This window comes from Ranitomeya imitator, chromosome 8 (genome assembly GCF_032444005.1).
Source record: "Ranitomeya imitator isolate aRanImi1 chromosome 8, aRanImi1.pri, whole genome shotgun sequence".
In the NCBI taxonomy this organism is placed as follows: Eukaryota; Metazoa; Chordata; class Amphibia; order Anura; family Dendrobatidae; genus Ranitomeya; species Ranitomeya imitator.
This window is the reverse complement of record NC_091289.1, coordinates 44492186-44510919: the sequence shown is the minus strand read 5'-3', so window position 1 is coordinate 44510919 and position 18734 is coordinate 44492186. Positions and strand designations below refer to the sequence as shown.

Below are 18734 nucleotides of genomic sequence, written 5' to 3'. Positions count from 1 at the left end.
AGAGTGGGAGCTAAAGAATCAGGACATATTACAGTAGCATAATGCAATATTGTTCTGTAGCTGTCTGACACCATCCTAATCCAAAATAATTTAAAAATAATCTATAACCACTCCTGCCAGCAATTCTGTTGCTTCCTTTGACCTTACATCAGTCAGCATGACATTGGCAGAGATGCATCAAAGCAGAGCAGAGCGAGAGAAAAAATGCTCTACTGACATAACATCACCGGAAGTTGCGGAATCACTCGTAGGAGCAGTCTGTGATCACTGTGAGCCAGCAGAGATCCGGGCCGGGCAGAACATATAGGTAGTTAACAACTTACCTTCCTGTACGTTTTTAGTCCCATAAGAAAATAATACAAAATTCTTAATAATCCCTTAAAAAAATTACTGGCAATTCTCAATAGACTGCTGGGAGTTTAAATAAGAGATGGTGTTGTCTCACCGGTCACAGTACGGAACTGATTACACCTTCTGACCATATGTTCAGCAGCAGCACACGCAAACATATTTAATATAACACCATAAAACTCCTCAAGACAATCATATCGTACTTGGATGTCACCTATGACACCCAGCAATGGCAGCATTGCTGTCTCCTCCTTTGACAGGACTAAAACCATACTCAGTTGTGTTAGAATCTATTTCGTTTTGACCATCCGCCATCTTGTTGTGGTTTTCTGGCTGCTGGTCTTTTTCCCCTGGTGCTGGGTTTGTCCTAGGTCAGGTGTTTGTATCACCCTTTATTACCCAGCACCTGCCTCCCAATCCTTGCTGGACAACAGTGTTAATCCGCTAGTGTTCTGGCTTGGTGCCTTGTTAGCTATCAGTGTGTATTGTGTTGTGCAGTTCTGGGATCTCTAGTTCTGCCAGTTTAGTTTTTGGTTCTGCATTCGTTTCTGCAGCTTCCTCTATTTTCCTACTAGGATGTTACCTGTTTTTGTTCCCAGTCCCTGGATCGTTCAGGGATACCCTTCCCCCCTACATGTATTTCTACGTTTGAGTTTAGTCTAGGAAATGTCAGTGGGTCTATTCACAAGGAATAGGCCGCCCACTCCATCGTACGGTTTCAGCCTAGTCATAGTTCAGGGTCAGCTTTTCCCCCTTCTACCCTAGTCCTGAGTTGCAGTTCCGTAACAAGTGCCATATTGGAAGCAGGGGGAATCAAACACAGATCCGAGAAGAGGAGGCAGAAAGAATGCAAAAGGTAGGATGAGAATACATGAGAGATGTGTAGTCACTTTTCAGGCCCAGAGTAAAGGATCGCCATAAAATTGTAATCACTGAAGCCAAGGAACCATAAAAGACTTGCCATAAACCACCAGTGAAAAGTAAAAAAGATAATGTATTGGAACATCACATATTAAAACATTTATTAAATCATTACCATTAAATACAAAAAATGAGTCTACTAAGGAGGAATGAAGGATGGAGGGCTTACACTGAAATCCTATATATCAAGCAGCACATAAATGTGCATAGTACCAAAATACCCAATCTCTGTATGTAAATACACTATAAGATCAGCCAAACATTAATAGAGGCAAGGGAAGATTGGTTAGGTAAAATATTGCTTACTAGTGATGAGCGAGTATACTCGTTGCTCGGGTGACCTCCGAGTATTTGTTAGTGTTCGGAGATTGTTTTCATCACCTCGGCTGAATGATTTACAGCTAGTAGCCAGTTTGATTACATGTGGGGATTCCCTAGCAACCAGGCAACCCCCACATGTACTCACCCTGGCTAGTAACTTTAAATCATTCAGCTGCCGCGATGAAAACTGAATCTCCGAACACTAACAAATACTCGGAGGTCACCCGAGCGTGCTCAGGAAAACCCGAGCAACAAGTACACTCGCTCATCACTATTGCTTACCCATAATTATTGAGGAATCAGTGAGGCACACCAGCACTGCCGCAACGCACGTTTCGTGTGTTGCTTTCTCAAGGGGAGGTATAATTACATAAATTTGTAATGTAGATTATATTTTATGTTGTCTTTAAAAGGGAATCTGTCAGTAGTATCAACCCTCCTAAGCCATCTATATTGGCATGCAGGTCATATGAAGCTGAATAAAATGATACCTTGATACCTGCGATACAATATAATATTTTATTTGAGAGAAATCCATGTTTTTCTTATATGTAAATGAGCTGTTAAGATCTATTGGTCAGACATAGATCTCCCTGAGAATCTGCCTCCAGAGATTATTTTTAATAAAAGGGGTTGTTATAATTATACACAGATCAAGAGAGCAACCTTTGCATTAAAAATAAGCTCTGGAGGCAGATTCTCATGGAGATCTATGTCCGGTCCGGTCCACAGATTTTAACATCTCATTTACATATGAGAAAAATGTCTCTGTAATAAGACATTGGATCGCAGCTATCAAGGTGTAAGATGCCCAAGCAAGGTAGTCATGGGTGAGCTTCTGTTCCAACTCGCTTTGGCATCCTACAGACATGTCGTGTCCCAGCCTCGGTGTGCTGCTATGTGTGAGCGGCATCATACTTACTTTAGGGCTGCAGGCCTCTTCTTCTGAGTCCAGGAATCCCTCTTCTGGAACCAGGACAGCAATTAATAGAGGATAAGGCCCAATGGGTTGTCATCTTTCCCATAGGTACCAGATACAACTTCAGCCCTGGTTCTCAGTATACAGTGGGTACAGAAAGTATTCAGACCCCTTTAAATTTTTCACTCTTTGTTTCATTGAAGCCATTTGGTAAATTCAAAAAAGTTCATTTTTTTTCTCATTAATGTACACTCTGCACCCCATCTTGACGGAAAAAACCCAGAGATGTCGAAATTTTTACAAATGTAAAAGGGGTCTGAATACTTTCCGTACCCATTGTATATCCTTCTAAATCCATCCTCTGTCTTCTCTAGTGTTACCTATCCCTCCTAGCTTTGCGTCATCTAGAAATTTGATCAGTTTACCTTCAGTTCTCTTATCTAGATCATTTATAAAAATGTTGAACACTGGGGCCAGGACAGAGCCTTGTGGTACCCCACTTGAAACACTCTTCCAATTGGATGTGCAACCAATTATCACCACTCTTTGAGTATGATCACTGAGCCAGTTATGAATCCACCTAACCGCAGCTTTGTCAATCCCATATTTGGTCATCTCTTTAAGGATAATGTGAGATACTATATCAAATGGTTTGCTGAAGTCAGAATATACTATATCTACCACATTTCCCTGATCCACCCAGTCAGTGATTCCATCATAGAAGGAAATTAGATTCGTTTGGCATGACTTTTTTGCTACAAACCCATGCTGGCTCTGGTTAATTACCGAATTCACATTCAAGTACTTACATACATGTTGTTTAATAATTTGTTCAAAGATCTTTCTTGATAGAGAAGTAAGCCTCACTGGCGTGTAATTTCCTGGCTCTATCTTCTTTACTTTGTTGAAAATAGGGACAACATTTGCCCTTCTCCAATTTTCCGGAACTTCTCCTGTTCTCCTGGATTTTTCAAAGATTCTGGCTAGTGGTTCTGCAGTTTCCTCTGCTAACTCTTTCAGTACCCTAGGATCTAATTCATCTGGACCATGAGATATAAATTAATTTAACTTAACTAAATGTTCCCTCACCTGGTCTCTGTTTAAGATGGTGTGGATTATTTTATTGCTTCGATATCACCATCAAGATCAATTGATCTTACAATTGATTTTCTTAGAGGACACAGAACATCTAACTGGGGAACCTAACATTCCTTAAAATGAACCAGGCGTGGATCCTACAAGACTTGTCCATACCTATGGATGAGTAGACAACAATAACAGCTGCAGCCAGCCAGTATTCAACTCTGTTTGCCATTAGTTTCACGTTGTTGCCTCCTACCCAAATAAAAAAAAAAAAAACCTGTTTTGGCTACCGCCTTCTCCTCCTCTTCCACAGATACTGCCAAGTCACCCTCTTCTTTCACTTGGAACTAAGCTTTGTGGTTCTAGATAGGCACTTTTAGTTTTGAAAATTCTATGTTGTTTTAAGTCAGTTCCATAAAAAATCTACAAAATATAAAAAGAAAATAATAAAAAAATTGCAACCCCCCCCAAACAGTGTTGGATTATTCCTCCTTTGCCTCCTCCACTCATACCAACACGTTTACCTCTTACTCCACTTGGAACTATGCTTCATGGTTCTAGATAGCTACTTTTAGTTTGGTAAATTCGAGGTTGCTTTAAGTCAGTTCCATAAAGAAAAACACAAAAATCCCCCCAAAATAAAAAAAATACCCTCCCCTCAAAAAAAACAAACAAAAGAAACAACCAGTGTTGTGTAACACCCCAGGGTCCTGGTTGTTACAGTGACATTGCTTTCCTCACGGGGAGAGTGGTGTCACGCGTTGAAGCGAGGAAGGATCTTTATCAGGTACACACAAGCATACAACATGTTCACACTCCAGGCCAGAAGGGGGAGCTCTGATCCAGCTTGTGGGTGGCTCCCCTATATTTATTCTGGTCTGGAGGGAAAGTCAGGCAGTGTGAGAGGCAGTTCCTGCCAGAGAGACAGAGGAGAAGGAAGCTGAGGGGCCATGCAGCCACGAGAAGTGCTGCAGCTCCTAGAAAGAGAGAAAGACAAATGGATTGTAGAGAGCGTTTAGGAGAAGTGATGCACAGGAGAGTGAGAACTGGGGACAATAGCTGTGACTGAGATACCTCCCTGCAGAGCGCAGACACTGGTAGCCGGAAGACCAAGGCTGTGAGGGACTCACAGCAGAAACCGGCAGGACAGCGGGACTACACGTCACCTGTCCGCTAGAGACACAGTGGCGCATAGAACCCGGGTCATGATAGATCCTGTAAAAACACTTGAGCCACCTGTCATACAGGTTAGTGTCCTACCTTCAAGTAGGACAGAGAGAACAGTGAGGACCTTGACAGAAGCCACAGGCAGCAAGGGACTACACCACAGCGCTAGAGGGAAGGCTTCTAACTCCACCCGGTAAATGGGATTCCCAACTCGCTTCCAGGCCGGCCGGACCCTACCTGTACATGTGATCTGGTTCCCTGGACTGTGGCTGCTTGAATTCTTCAGTAAACCAGGTAAAGAGACTGAAAACCTGTGTCCTCCGTTTCTTACTGCACCATCCACCATCTTCATCTACATACTGGGAGCCCTGGGGACCCAACTTCACCTGTGGTAAGTTATACCATCTTAGCTGCCATAACATCACTCCGGAGGACCCATTTAAGCAGTGTCGGTCCCCTCTGACCGAATACCACAGATGGTGTCACGAACAAACTTTATTCACATAACACCTTTAAAGACTATCCCTTTTACTTGGGCTCTCATGGCCACGGGTCGCTGCCACCGTGACCACCCCTTTAACAGCAACCGGGCCCTGTACCGAGTGCCCCACAGCCCTGGCGGGCATTCCAGTTGGATTACTCTTCCCTTGCCTCTTCCACCCATACCGCCACGTACACCTCTTCCTCCACTTTGAACTACGACTCGTGGTTCTAGATAGCTACTTTTAGTTTTGTAAATTCAAGGTTGCTTCAAGTCAGTACCATTAAAAATAAAAACACAAAAATACCCCCAAAATAAAAAAATATCCCCCCCTCAAAAAAAACCTAAAGAAACAATCAGTGTTGGATTACTCCTCCCTTGCCTCTTCCACCCATACCGCCACATCCACCTCTTCCTCCACTTTGAACTATGCCTCTTGGTTCTAGATAGCTACTTTTAGTTTTGTGAATTCTTTTTTTGTTTTAAGTCATTTCAATAAAAAAAGTGTGTATTCCTTAACCCATATCTGTGGGAGTACTGTGCCCCATTTCTGTGGGTGAAATTGTTAATCAGCTTTCTAAGGGAAATGCAAAAACATGCTCTGTGGGTGAAATCTATTAACAGATTCTGTGTGGGAAATGTGGAAACAGTCTCGGGGGGGGGGGGGGAATTTTTAACTGCACTGGGGGTAGCAAGCCTCAGTCTCTGTGAGGGCACTGTTACAATTTGTATGTTTATTCATGTATTTCTTATTTTACCATGATTGTTATGGTGGCAGAACCCATTTAAGTCCTTTCCCTATCCACATATGTTTGCAGTGCAATTGTCCTGCTCTTACTCCCATTTTTTTTTTCCTTTTGCAACGTTTTATCCTTTACTCCAACCATTTTACAGCACAGAAGTTTGAGTCACCATTGACTTATATAGAGTTTCGTGTCTGGGGCCATTTTCGGGTCAAGTTCGGGACCCGAACCGAACTTTCAAAAAAAAATCCATCCGAACCTGGCGAACCCGAGCATTTTTTGGGTCCGCTCACTCTTAGTAGATGCTTTGAAGACAAGTCAAGGCCTAATCTTGCCATAGTGGCTGGATTGATACCCCTGAGGGGAATGCTTAGCATTCTGTATTTTGTGCTCTTTGTCAATCAAGTGCGACTGGGCAGGCTTAGGGCACCGGCTTATGTTATCTTCCCAGTGTCTCCAACTTTTTCACTGGAAACATGGAATTTGCATACCGCATGATCAGGTATATAGTAACTTCCTTTTTATGGAGGGAGGAGCTTTAAATGAATTGACGTTTCATTCTTGAGTAACACTGGCATAATTATTCATCAAAAGGTGCAAAAATCTGTTACTATAAATACCATCATCAATCACCCTAACTGCTATTGACAGTCCTTTATAATGTGTTTTGTACGTTTTGTATGTATTCTGTACCTCTTTACGAGAAAAATACCGCCTCCAAACCTGTCAATATCCTTAAAGGGGGTTTCTGATTAAAAGTTTTGCATGAATGATTTTATAGAAAGTAAGATTATTTACCAATGTACTGACTATATCTGAGATGCTTTTGTTTTTTCTTGCTTGCTTATGGGATTATGAAGCGCCCGTAGGACGGTGGGGAACTTGGTACCGGGCATACAGTTCCCACACAACCTCGGACTCCGGTGTCCGGTTTCTTGCGCTCAAACCTGGAGTGAGCCCAATCGCAGCTCCACTCCAGTTTCTCTCTCCTCACATGCTTCCTCTCCCTTCACTGTCTCACACAGACAGACCAGAACTTATAGAGAAGCTACCCTGAAATCGGGTTTAGAGCTCCCCCTTCTGGCCTGGGGTCAGGAATGTGTTGTATGCGAGTGTTACCTGTTAAAGGGATTTTTTTCACTTCCAGGCATGGCATCACCCTCCCCGGGAGGCATTACCATTGTGTCATCCGGGGAGTGTTACAATTACCTGTCCTGGTTGTCACCTCTTCCCTGTAACAGGCTGTAAAATGTGACCTACCTCTTATTTTTCTTAACTCCTCTATTCCAAGCTCTCCTCTTTTATGTCTACCTACGTAGCAATCATGTTGCACATGCTAGGTAGCAGTTAATGCAGAGTCAGTGAGCAACAGAACAACATAGCTGATAAAGTAATTATAATTAATCTAACAAATTTTAACACAGGGGCACGTAGGCTGCTGTAAAAAAAAAAGGAAATATCTATGAGAGGAGAGCAGAATCATGGAAACTGCAGTCCTTTCACATTGGTAGTCCCACCCAGAGCAGGTGGTCCCATCATCAAAACAAAGGTGCTGGGCAGGATAATGAGAAGAACCATAAATACTTATAAGCTATGGTGGCTTAATTATTTTTACGTTACATAAGTAGGCAAATTTCTATATGTTTTATTTTATCAACTCAGAAAATCCTTTAAACATATGATACATTCTAATACCGTCACTAGATATTACATTTCTTTGGAAATTCCCAAAATAAGTTAGACAAGTTTCTCCACAGGTTTTTTGGGATGCCCATAGATATGAATAGAGAGAGCTCTGCATGCACATCCACCATTCCATTCACAACGACTGGGAAAGAGTCGGGTCCCAAAGATGGGACCACCATCTATTAGACATATGCATGCATATGTGATGAATGTCTAACATGGAATAACACAGTAATAGCATTGGCTCATCATAGGTTGAGCTTCACAACTGTTTAAGGAATAGGTTTATATTAATGTGCTTTTATCTTTCTCCCCAGCCTACCCAAGTTATCAATCCACTACAAATTTTGGTAAGTAATTATTGCAATTAGAAAAAAACAGCATGGTCATATTACAGCTTTAATAAAGGGGTTGTCCGGTTAAAGCCAATAAGTCTGCAGTCACTCTGTATGTCTGCAGACATAAGAATCTGCACTGCAGGGATTCACTAATTTCTGATGTGGGACCGGAGGGTACATATGCGCAGTGTCAGACTGAAGAACATTGGGCCCACCAGAGGATTTGATTTTGAGGGCCCACCTTTCTCCCCCACTAAAGAGCTCCATAGCAACTGCAAGATTTGCAAAATGAACTCTCCTGAAGAAGAAGCCAGGGCCCACCGGAGGATTCTCCGGTTCTCTGGTGGGCCAGTCCAACCCTGCATATGCATTCTACATACTCCTGTCCAGTGCCCATCTAGTGGCCATGGCCTCGCTCCATAGATTTGTATGGAGCGAGGCAGTGCCCTGTCTAGTAACGCAGCTGTCCGGTGGGCATAGCCAACTAGAGGGTGTGGCTGACTAAAGGGTGTGGTGAACTAGAGGGCATGGCTTCACTCCATACAAGTGTATGGAAGCAATGCCCCTCCCACTGGCCAGGAGTATGTATAGCTCATACATGCTCTGCAGTCCTGGGTCAGAAACCAGTAAATCCACAGAGAACACCGTGCATGCACTAAGGGGGATTCATAAGTCTGCAGTCACACACAGTGACTTCATATTTATTGATTCAGACTGGACAGCCCATGAGCTCCACATTATCACTGATTATATTTTCTTCAATAACTAAAGGCAAAAATTGTATTATTCTCTTTTTGCCTTCCTGATCCCTGTATACACATGGCTTATATGAGCCCTGTGGAGACAGTCTCCTCCGTTGTTGGTCCTGGCGATCACATGATCACCTGGATACTGGTGAAGTAGCTTTGTGGCTGGGTGTAGATAGCCCTGATGTTACTTGTCTCTTTTCCTTCATAACAAGGGCTATGAATGCAAATCAAACAGTGTATTATTTTTAATTAAAGGGGATATCCAGAACTTTTTTTTTTTAAAAAGGCATGTAGTTGCTAACAGAGGCAACTTTGAAACTCATCAAAGAGAATGAAGACTTTCTAGACAGAACAGAAGCATCTCTACTGGTCACAGAAGGTGAAAAAAGTGTCAGAGAACCTCCAAAAGCAGATGAGTGGAAGCATGTGACCAAAAGAAGCAAGAAGACCATGGAGAAATCACCAACCACACAACTGAAGAACCGATATCAAATCTTTGTAGAGGATGAAGATGGCACACCTAAGGATGAAGCAATACCAGCAAGCAAAAAAGAAAAGGGCACACAGCAACAAGTGACAGCAAAAAGTACAGCCAAGAAGCAACGAAGAGTGGTGGTGGTGGGAGACTCACTACTGAGAGGCACAGAAGCAGCCATCTGCAGACCGGACATAACTGCAAGAGAAGTATGCTGCCTTCCAGGTGCGATGATCAAGGATGTGACCGATAGGATACCAAAGCTCTTCAACTCCAAGGACGTCCACCCATTTCTTCTGATACATGTTGGCACCAATGACACGGCAAGAAAGGACCTACCGACAATCTGCAAAGACTTTGAAGAGTTGGGGAAGAAAGTAAAGGAACTGGATGCACAGGTAGTTTTTTCTTCTATCCTTCCAGTAGACGGGCATGGCACCAGGAGATGGAACAGGATCCTTGATGCAAACAACTGGCTAAGACGATGGTGCAGACAACAAGGATTCGGATTCCTGGACCACGGTGTGAATTACTTGTACGATGGACTCATCGCCAGAGATGGACTACACCTCAACAAACCTGGGAAACACACATTCGCCAGAAGACTCGCTACACTCATCAGGAGGGCGTTAAACTAGAAGAAGAGGGGACGGGAAGAAAAACATTAGACTTGAACAAAGAAGATCCAGGAAAACATACTCAGAAGGGAGGTAAGAACATTTCTAAAACAATCCACAGCGAGGAGATTGGAACAAAACAAAATCCTCTAAACTGCATGCTCGCAAACGCCAGAAGCCTGACAAACAAGATGGAAGAACTAGAAGCAGAAATATCTACAGGTAACTTTGACATAGTGGGAATAACCAAGACATGGTTAGATGAAAGCTATGACTGGGCAGTTAACTTACAGGGTTATAGTCTGTTTAGAAAGGATCGTAAAAATCGGAGAGGAGGAGGGGTTTGTCTCTATGTAAAGTCTTGTCTAAAGTCCACTTTAAGGGAGGATATTAGCGAAGGAAATGAGGACGTCGAGTCCATATGGGTCGAAATTCATGGAGGGAAAAATGGTAACAAAATTCTCATTGGGGTCTGTTACAAACCCCCAAATATAACAGAAACCATGGAAAGTCTACTTCTAAAGCAGATAGATGAAGCTGCAACCCATAATGAGGTCCTGGTTATGGGGGACTTTAACTACCCGGATATTAACTGGGAAACAGAAACCTGTGAAACCCATAAAGGCAACAGGTTTCTGCTAATAACCAAGAAAAATTATCTTTCACAATTGGTGCAGAATCCAACCAGAGGAGCAGCACTTTTAGACCTAATACTATCTAATAGACCTGACAGAATAACAAATCTGCAGGTGGTCGGGCATCTAGGAAATAGCGACCACAATATTGTACAGTTTCACCTGTCTTTCACTAGGGGGACTTGTCAGGGAGTCACAAAAACACTGAACTTTAGGAAGGCAAAGTTTTTCCAGCTTAGAGATGCCCTTAATCTGGTAGACTGGGACAATATCCTCAGAAATAAGAATACAGATAATAAATGGGAAATGTTTAAGAACATCCTAAATAGGCAGTGTAAGCGGTTTATACCTTGTGGGAATAAAAGGACTAGAAATAGGAAAAACCCAATGTGGCTAAACAAAGAAGTAAGACAGGCAATTAACAGTAAAAAGAAAGCATTTGCACTACTAAAGCAGGATGGCACCATTGAAGCTCTAAAAAACTATAGGGAGAAAAATACTTTATCTAAAAAACTAATTAAAGCTGCCAAAAAGGAAACAGAGAAGCACATTGCTAAGGCGAGTAAAACTAATCCCAAACTGTTCTTCAACTATATCAATAGTAAAAGAATAAAAACTGAAAATGTAGGCCCCTTAAAAAATAGTGAGGAAAGAATGGTTGTAGATGACGAGGAAAAAGCTAACATATTAAACACCTTCTTCTCCACGGTATTCACGGTGGAAAATGAAATGCTAGGTGAAATCCCAAGAAACAATGAAAACCCTATATTAAGGGTCACCAATCTAACCCAAGAAGAGGTGCGCAACCGGCTAAATAAGATTAAAATAGATAAATCTCCGGGTCCGGATGGCATACACCCACGAGTACTAAGAGAACTAAGTAATGTAATAGATAAACCATTATTTCTTATTTTTAGGGACTCTATAGCGTCAGGGTCTGTTCCGCAGGATTGGCGCATAGCAAATGTGGTGCCAATATTCAAAAAGGGCTCTAAAAGTGAACCTGGAAATTATAGGCCAGTAAGTCTAACCTCTATTGTTGGTAAAATATTTGAAGGGTTTCTGAGGGATGTTATTCTGGATTATCTCAATGAGAATAACTGTTTAACTCCATATCAGCATGGGTTTATGAGAAATCGCTCCTGTCAAACCAATCTAATCAGTTTTTATGAAGAGGTAAGCTATAGGCTGGACCACGGTGAGTCATTGGACGTGGTATATCTCGATTTTTCCAAAGCGTTTGATACCGTGCCGCACAAGAGGTTGGTACACAAAATGAGAATGCTTGGTCTGGGGGAAATTGTGTGTAAATGGGTTAGTAACTGGCTTAGTGATAGAAAGCAGAGGGTGGTTATAAATGGTATAGTCTCTAACTGGGTCGCTGTGACCAGTGGGGTACCGCAGGGGTCAGTATTGGGACCTGTTCTCTTCAACATATTCATTAATGATCTGGTAGAAGGTTTACACAGTAAAATATCGATATTTGCAGATGATACAAAACTATGTAAAGCAGTTAATACAAGAGAAGATAGTATTCTGCTACAGATGGATCTGGATAAGTTGGAAACTTGGGCTGAAAGGTGGCAGATGAGGTTTAACAATGATAAATGTAAGGTTATACACATGGGAAGAAGGAATCAATGTCACCATTACACACTGAATGGGAAACCACTGGGTAAATCTGACGGGGAGAAGGACTTGGGGATCCTAGTTAATGATAAACTTACCTGGAGCAGCCAGTGCCAGGCAGCAGCTGCCAAGGCAAACAGGATCATGGGGTGCATTAAAAGAGGTCTGGATACACATGATGAGAGCATTATACTGCCTCTGTACAAATCCCTAGTTAGACCGCACATGGAGTACTGTGTCCAGTTTTGGGCACCGGTGCTCAGGAAGGATATAATGGAACTAGAGAGAGTACAAAGGAGGGCAACAAAATTAATAAAGGGGATGGGAGAACTACAATACCCAGATAGATTAGCGAAATTAGGATTATTTAGTCTAGAAAAAAGACGACTGAGGGGCGATCTAATAACCATGTATAAGTATATAAGGGGACAATACAAATATCTCGCTGAGGATCTGTTTATACCAAGGAAGGTGACGGGCACAAGGGGGCATTCTTTGCGTCTGGAGGAGAGAAGGTTTTTCCACCAACATAGAAGAGGATTCTTTACTGTTAGAGCAGTGAGAATCTGGAATTGCTTGCCTGAGGAGGTGGTGATGGCGAACTCAGTCGAGGGGTTCAAGAGAGGCCTGGATGTCTTCCTGGAGCAGAACAATATTGTATCATACAATTAGGTTCTGTAGAAGGACGTAGATCTGGGGATTTATTATGATGGAATATAGGCTGAACTGGATGGACAAATGTCTTTTTTCGGCCTTACTAACTATGTTACTATGTTACTATGTTACTATGTTGTATCCGATGCTTGTCATTGACCGCTCCTACCAGAGATTCAGCTACCTGCTGTCAACAGAGCAGCAGTTTCTGTTCCTGTTGACAGGGCGGAACTACTGGCGTCATGCTGATTAACAGCTAGCTTCCCCCAGTTAGGCAGCAGATAACCAGCTGTCAATCAGCTTGACACCAGTAGTCTCGCCCTATCAACAGGAAGACAAACTGCTTCTCTGTTGATGTGATGTAAGTGGAATTTGGTGACCACTCCGTGATGGCAGAGAACAGTGACGAGCACAGAAGTCAGGTAGGTAGCAGCTACCTGCCTATTGGTGCTGAGGCAGATTTTATTTTTTAAGTCCCAGATATCCCCTTTATTGGGCCCCAGTGAAAATTGGGCCCTGTGACATGGTCTCCATCATGCTGGAAAAAATCATTGTTCATCACCAAATTACTCCTGGATCGTTGGGAGAAGTTACTCTTGGAGGATGTTTAGATACCATTTTTATTCATTGCAGTGATCTTAAGTAAAATTGTGAGTGAGTCTCCTCCATGGTTGAAACAATGTCAAAATAGCTGGGTTTTTTCAACCTCCCAAACAAACAATAAAAGTTTTGTTATTTTAAATGTACCCCAAAGTGGTTATATAAAAAATATATTACTTGTTTTGTAAAATGCAAGCCCTTAAAAGGCAACATTGACAGAAAGTACAAAAAAGTTACGGTTCTTTATATACAGTACCCATATGCATACAGTCATCTGATATAATCTCATGATCGTATCGTCCATGTGCTCTAGTACTATGCGCACGTCTCTGCTTATAATACGGTCTATCTCCCAACAATGACATGTTTACATGGATTTTCAGTTCTTATGTAACTACCGTATTTGTCTTTACAGTGGATTCTGACCCTCATTTTGTGATAAATATTCCTGAGAAGAGTGATGCACTGTGCTTCAATATTCAGGAGAAGCCTGGTGTGATCCTAAATCTTATCGAGGATAGACAGCTAGGTAAGTGTTAACATTTCCAAGTAATATTTATAGTACACTAGGGTAAATATGTCCTTCCTTTTCTATATCTTCTGTGGGCTCAAGAGATCCAAAAATGCGGCACAAGGTGACCACCTTTGGAAAAAAAAATATTTTGAATCCCTCTCTGGATTTGGTTATGCTTTATAGTGGGAAATTAAGTATTTGATACACAGATGATTTTGCAAGTTTCCCACCTGCAAAAAATAAAGAGGTCTGTAATTTTTATCCTAAGTACACTTCAACTGTGAGAGACAGAATGTAAAAATAAAAACAAGAAAATCACATTGTATGATTTTTAAATAATTAAATTGCATTTTATTGCATGAAATAAGTATTGGATCACCTATCAACAAGCAAGAATTCTGGCTCTCACAGACTCATTACCTGTATTAATTGCACCTGTTTGAACTAGTTACCTGTATAAAAGATACCTGTCCACACACTTAATCAATCACACTTCAACCTCTCCACCATGGCCAAGACCAAAGAGCTGTCTGAGGACACCAGGGGCAAAATTGTAGATCTGCACAAGGCTGGGATGGGCTAGAGTAGGCAAGCAGCTTTAATGAGCGTATAATGCTTCATATTCCCTAAAGGCATTTTCTACTTTTAGAAAAGTGGTCCCCAAACATTTGCTGACATATAAAATAATAAAGCGAGATAGTACTTACTCCCCACCAATCCAGTGCCGGTTCCCCGGGGCTAATCTGGTCCCTGTGTTTAGGCTGCATCAGTGATGTCATGATTACAGCTTTCATCACAGCTGCAGTCAATCACTGAGCTGATAGGCTGCGCCGATATAGACGTCATAAGCCTCTAAGCTAAGTGATTAGCTGCAGTGGTCACATAAGTGATGTACAGCGTGCAGGAAATAAGCAGAGAGCAGATAAGACAACAGGAGTGGCACTGATTGACCGGTGGGGGACTGAAGAGGTGAGTATGGCTTTACTCTATCGACTCATTGGGGAACACAGGACCATGGGTGTTATGCTGCTGTCCACTAGGAGGCGACACTATGCATAATCTGAAAAAGATTAACCATGGCTCCTCCTCTGCAGTATACACCCCTGGACAGCGTTAGCCTTCTCCAGTTTTTGCTTAGTGTCGCATAGGAGGCACACCTAAAATTTCATTCTCCGTTTTTTTCCACGACGGGATTACAGAAGAAGAAAAGTGAGTCTCCTGCGAGACTCCCGGCATGGCTCCTTCCTCGGCCCCCTATTATAGGGTGCCCGGTTGAAGTCGAGATGGCTAATCCCCATGCCGCTCCTTCCCCAGTCCCTCCGGTGCTGGTTCGAAGTCGAGAACCCCCCTCCTTCCCCAATTCCTTTTGGTTTATGGGTTGAGGTCGAGGCGAGGATAAAGCCCCTTGAAGGTGACAGCAGCACCCTCCCTAATCCCCCTCTGGGGGCATTAGGTTGAGACGCCTTAGGTAGGGCCTGTACAGGCAGCACTCTGCAGCTCCCAGCAGCATGGGTCAGCACACTGCGCCTGCATCCAGGGACCCCAGCCCAGCTGTGGTCTCCTGTCGGGGCCGGTGGGAGTGCAGGCAGGCATGGCACATCTGAGACACAGGGCTCCCTGCACCCTGTCTCTGCAGCAAGCAGGGGGGGACCCTTCAGTCCACCCCCTTTACCACTTATAGCCCCAACGCTATCTTGCTTTTCAAATCCGGGAGGGTCCGGTTCAGATCCGATCCACTCCCCGACTTCTGCATCGGCCTGGAGCCCTCTTGGGCATCAGGCATCTACTATAGGCCGCGGCTTTGGCCTAGCCGAGGCCGCCGCCTTGTTTCTGCCCCCTGGCCCGCCCCCCGGATGGCAAATATGACACTCTACAGTTTCATAGAGGGGGCGGATCGAGACTGAAAGGGTGCGTTTTTACACAGCCCTGCCGCCTTTTTTCTCCGCTCTCCGCCCCTTTCTCCTTCTTCCTCTTCTCCTCGGTGGCCATTTCTGCTGCAGGACAAGATTAACCCTGCATTTCCTGGCATCAAGGCCAGCCAGTCTCCGGGGGGCACAGGACTGGATCTTCGGCGCTGGACCTTGGGGCATACTGGTGGGGTAAGATCACAGCTGGGGTTCTTATTCGGCTGTGATTCCATATTCCTATAAGACCCCCTATAGGTTCCTCTGCGTAGCCACCCCTCTCACGTACTATGCCGGGCTCAAGGTCCAAGAAAACCAGGCAGGACTGCTTTCATGCATTCTGCACAGCCTGCAGGACCACTCTCCCCAGTTGCAGCACGTGCCCGCACTGCCGGGACTGTATGCAGACTACTGTGTCAGAGCCCCAAGAAGCCCCTACCAATGCTTCGGTGTCTAATGCCATGCCGGAATGGGCTACTCAGATGTCGCAATCTATGACGCAGTCTATAGATAACCTAACCTCCACATTGCTTCAGGCTCTGCAGGGTCATGCCTTGGCTATGGACATTACCCAGCAAAGCGAGAGCTCGACTTCCCCCTAGCAATACAGCGCTAGTTGAGTATGTAATCTCTTCCATCCATCGGGTGCTGGACATTTCTGATCCGCCTCCGGAGGCCCCAGAACACAAAATTTCCTTTAAAGGAGTTCTGAAACTAACCACCCAGAGTTTAAGGCGATGCTTAAAAAGTAGCTCTCACAGCCTAAGAAGAAGTTCGATAAACGCAAATATCTGGAGGCGGGGTACCCCTTCCCGCAGAAAGACACCAAAGAATGGACAGATCCACCCGAAGTGGACTCCTCAGTCTCTAGACTAGCAACACAGACCCTCCTTTCACTGCCAGATAGCTCAACCCTCAGTGATGCAGCAGACCGGCAGGTAGAACGCATTGCTCGTTCAATTTTCGAGGCTGCAGGGGCCTGGCTCCCGCATTCGCTTCAGTTTGGGCTGCCAAGACCATCCTGGCTTGGGCCAAAAATTTACAAGCTGGCCTCCAAGCATCCGCTCGTGAGCTGTCGGACCAAGCAGTTCAAATAGCAGTTGTAGCAGATTACATGCTTCATGCAGCTCTGGATTCAGCAAGGGGTGTAGCGGGGATAGCATCAAACGCCATCACGATTCGGCGTATCCTCTGGCTGCGGGAATGGAAAGCGGACGCAGCCTCAAAGAAGTCCCTCACGCACCTCCCGTATCTCAGTGGGTGACTTTTTGGTGAAAAGTTGGACATAATGATATCCAACGCCATCGGGGGCAAGAGTACCTCTATCCCTCAACTGAAATCTAAATGCACTTACAAGAAGCATAACCAAACCCGATTCCGATCCTTCGGAATTCTTCGGGCTGGTTCGTCTCGCGTCCAGCACAAAATCGTAACCGTTCCCCACACAGGGACAACTCACGGTCGAAGCAAAGGTCGGACAAGACCTGGCAGTCAAAAGCAGGCCACTCAAAGCCCAAAGGAGGAAAACCTCAGACTTTCTCCTCATCATGACTCACGGACTTCGGAAGATATCCCACCCATAGGCGGCCAACTTTTGCTCTTTCAGCAAGTCTGGCTGCCTATTACAGAAGACAGGTGGGTCAGGGAACTAGAGGCTTCCGGATACAAGATGGAGTTCACTTCCAACCCACCGAACCGATTCTTCCTCTCTGTTCCCCCAAAACCGCCAGCCAAGGCTCGTACCTTCCACAAAGCGGTTTCCTCGCTTCTTCAAGCAGGAGTCATATTACCGATTCCCGCGGCCGAGCGCTTCCGAGGGTTCTACTCCAATCTATTCGTAGTCCCCAAGAAAGGAGGCAGCGTACGGCCCATTCTGGACCTAAAACAACTCAACAAATATATACGGGTTCGTCACTTCCGCATGGAGTCCCTTCGGTCCATCATTGCATTCATGGAGAAGGGAGAATATCTCGCCTCCATAGACATACAATACGCATACCTGCATATACCGATTGCACCCGCCCATCAGAGATTTCTCAGGTTCACAATTGACCAGAACCACTACCAGTTCGTGGCTCTCCCGTTCGGACTCACCACGGCTCCCAGTGTGTTTACCAAGGTCATGGCAGCCACCATGGACGTCCTGCACTCCAGAGGCATAGTAGTCGTTCCATACCTGGATGATCTCCTCATCGAAGCTTCCACCTTCAAGGACTGTGAGCTCAGCGTCTCAATCACAATCGACACTCTGAGTCAACTGGGCTGGTTAGTCAACCTACAAAAGTCATCGTCAACCCCGAGTCAGTCTCTGATCTTCCTGGGAATGCTATTCGACACCTCCAGGGGTCTGGTGCTCCTTCCCAAGGACAAGGCACTGGCTCTCCGCCTAGGAGTTCGCACCCTCCTCCGCAACACCCCGATCTCTCTGGTTTGCCATGAGAGTCTTCGACAGGATGGCGGCAGCAATAGTAGCAGTCCCATTTGCCCAGTTTCACCTCAGGCCTCTCCAACTAGCCATTCTCAAGTCCTGGGACAGGAATCCTTTTTCTCTCAACAAGGAGTTCCAGCTAACGTCGTCAACCAGGAGGTCCCTGCACTGGTGGCTCAAGCCAACCTCGCTAGCAACGGGGAAATCCTTTCTCACAGGTCAATGGAAGGTCCTGACCACCGACGCGAGCCTGACAGGTTGGGGTGCGGTGCACCTACACCACAGGGCACAGGGCAAGTGGTCACCACCAGTGGAAGTGACCATGCCCATCAACATACTGGAAATTTGTGCCATCCTCCTGGCCTTGAGAGCCTTCCGTCACTTACTGGCAGCCTCTCACATCAGAGTACAGTTGGACAATGCCACGGCTGTGGCATATGTGAACCACCAAGGAGGGACCCGCAGTACCCAGGCAATGCTAGAAGTGACACACATCCTCCACTGGGCGGAAGACACAGG

The 18734-nt window shown here is 44.6% G+C and overlaps 1 protein-coding gene across 1 annotated transcript in view; it reads left to right on the top strand.

Annotated features, from left to right (window-relative positions):
- The window catches only part of LOC138647652 (inter-alpha-trypsin inhibitor heavy chain H3-like), an 80743-nt gene that overhangs the window by 45334 nt on the left and 16675 nt on the right, over window positions 1-18734 (top strand). Inside the window, exons 16-17 of the mRNA XM_069736818.1 lie at window positions 7990-8022; window positions 13785-13898. Coding sequence (XP_069592919.1) covers window positions 7990-8022; window positions 13785-13898 — 147 coding nt within the window. The remainder of the gene's footprint in view (window positions 1-7989; window positions 8023-13784; window positions 13899-18734) is intronic.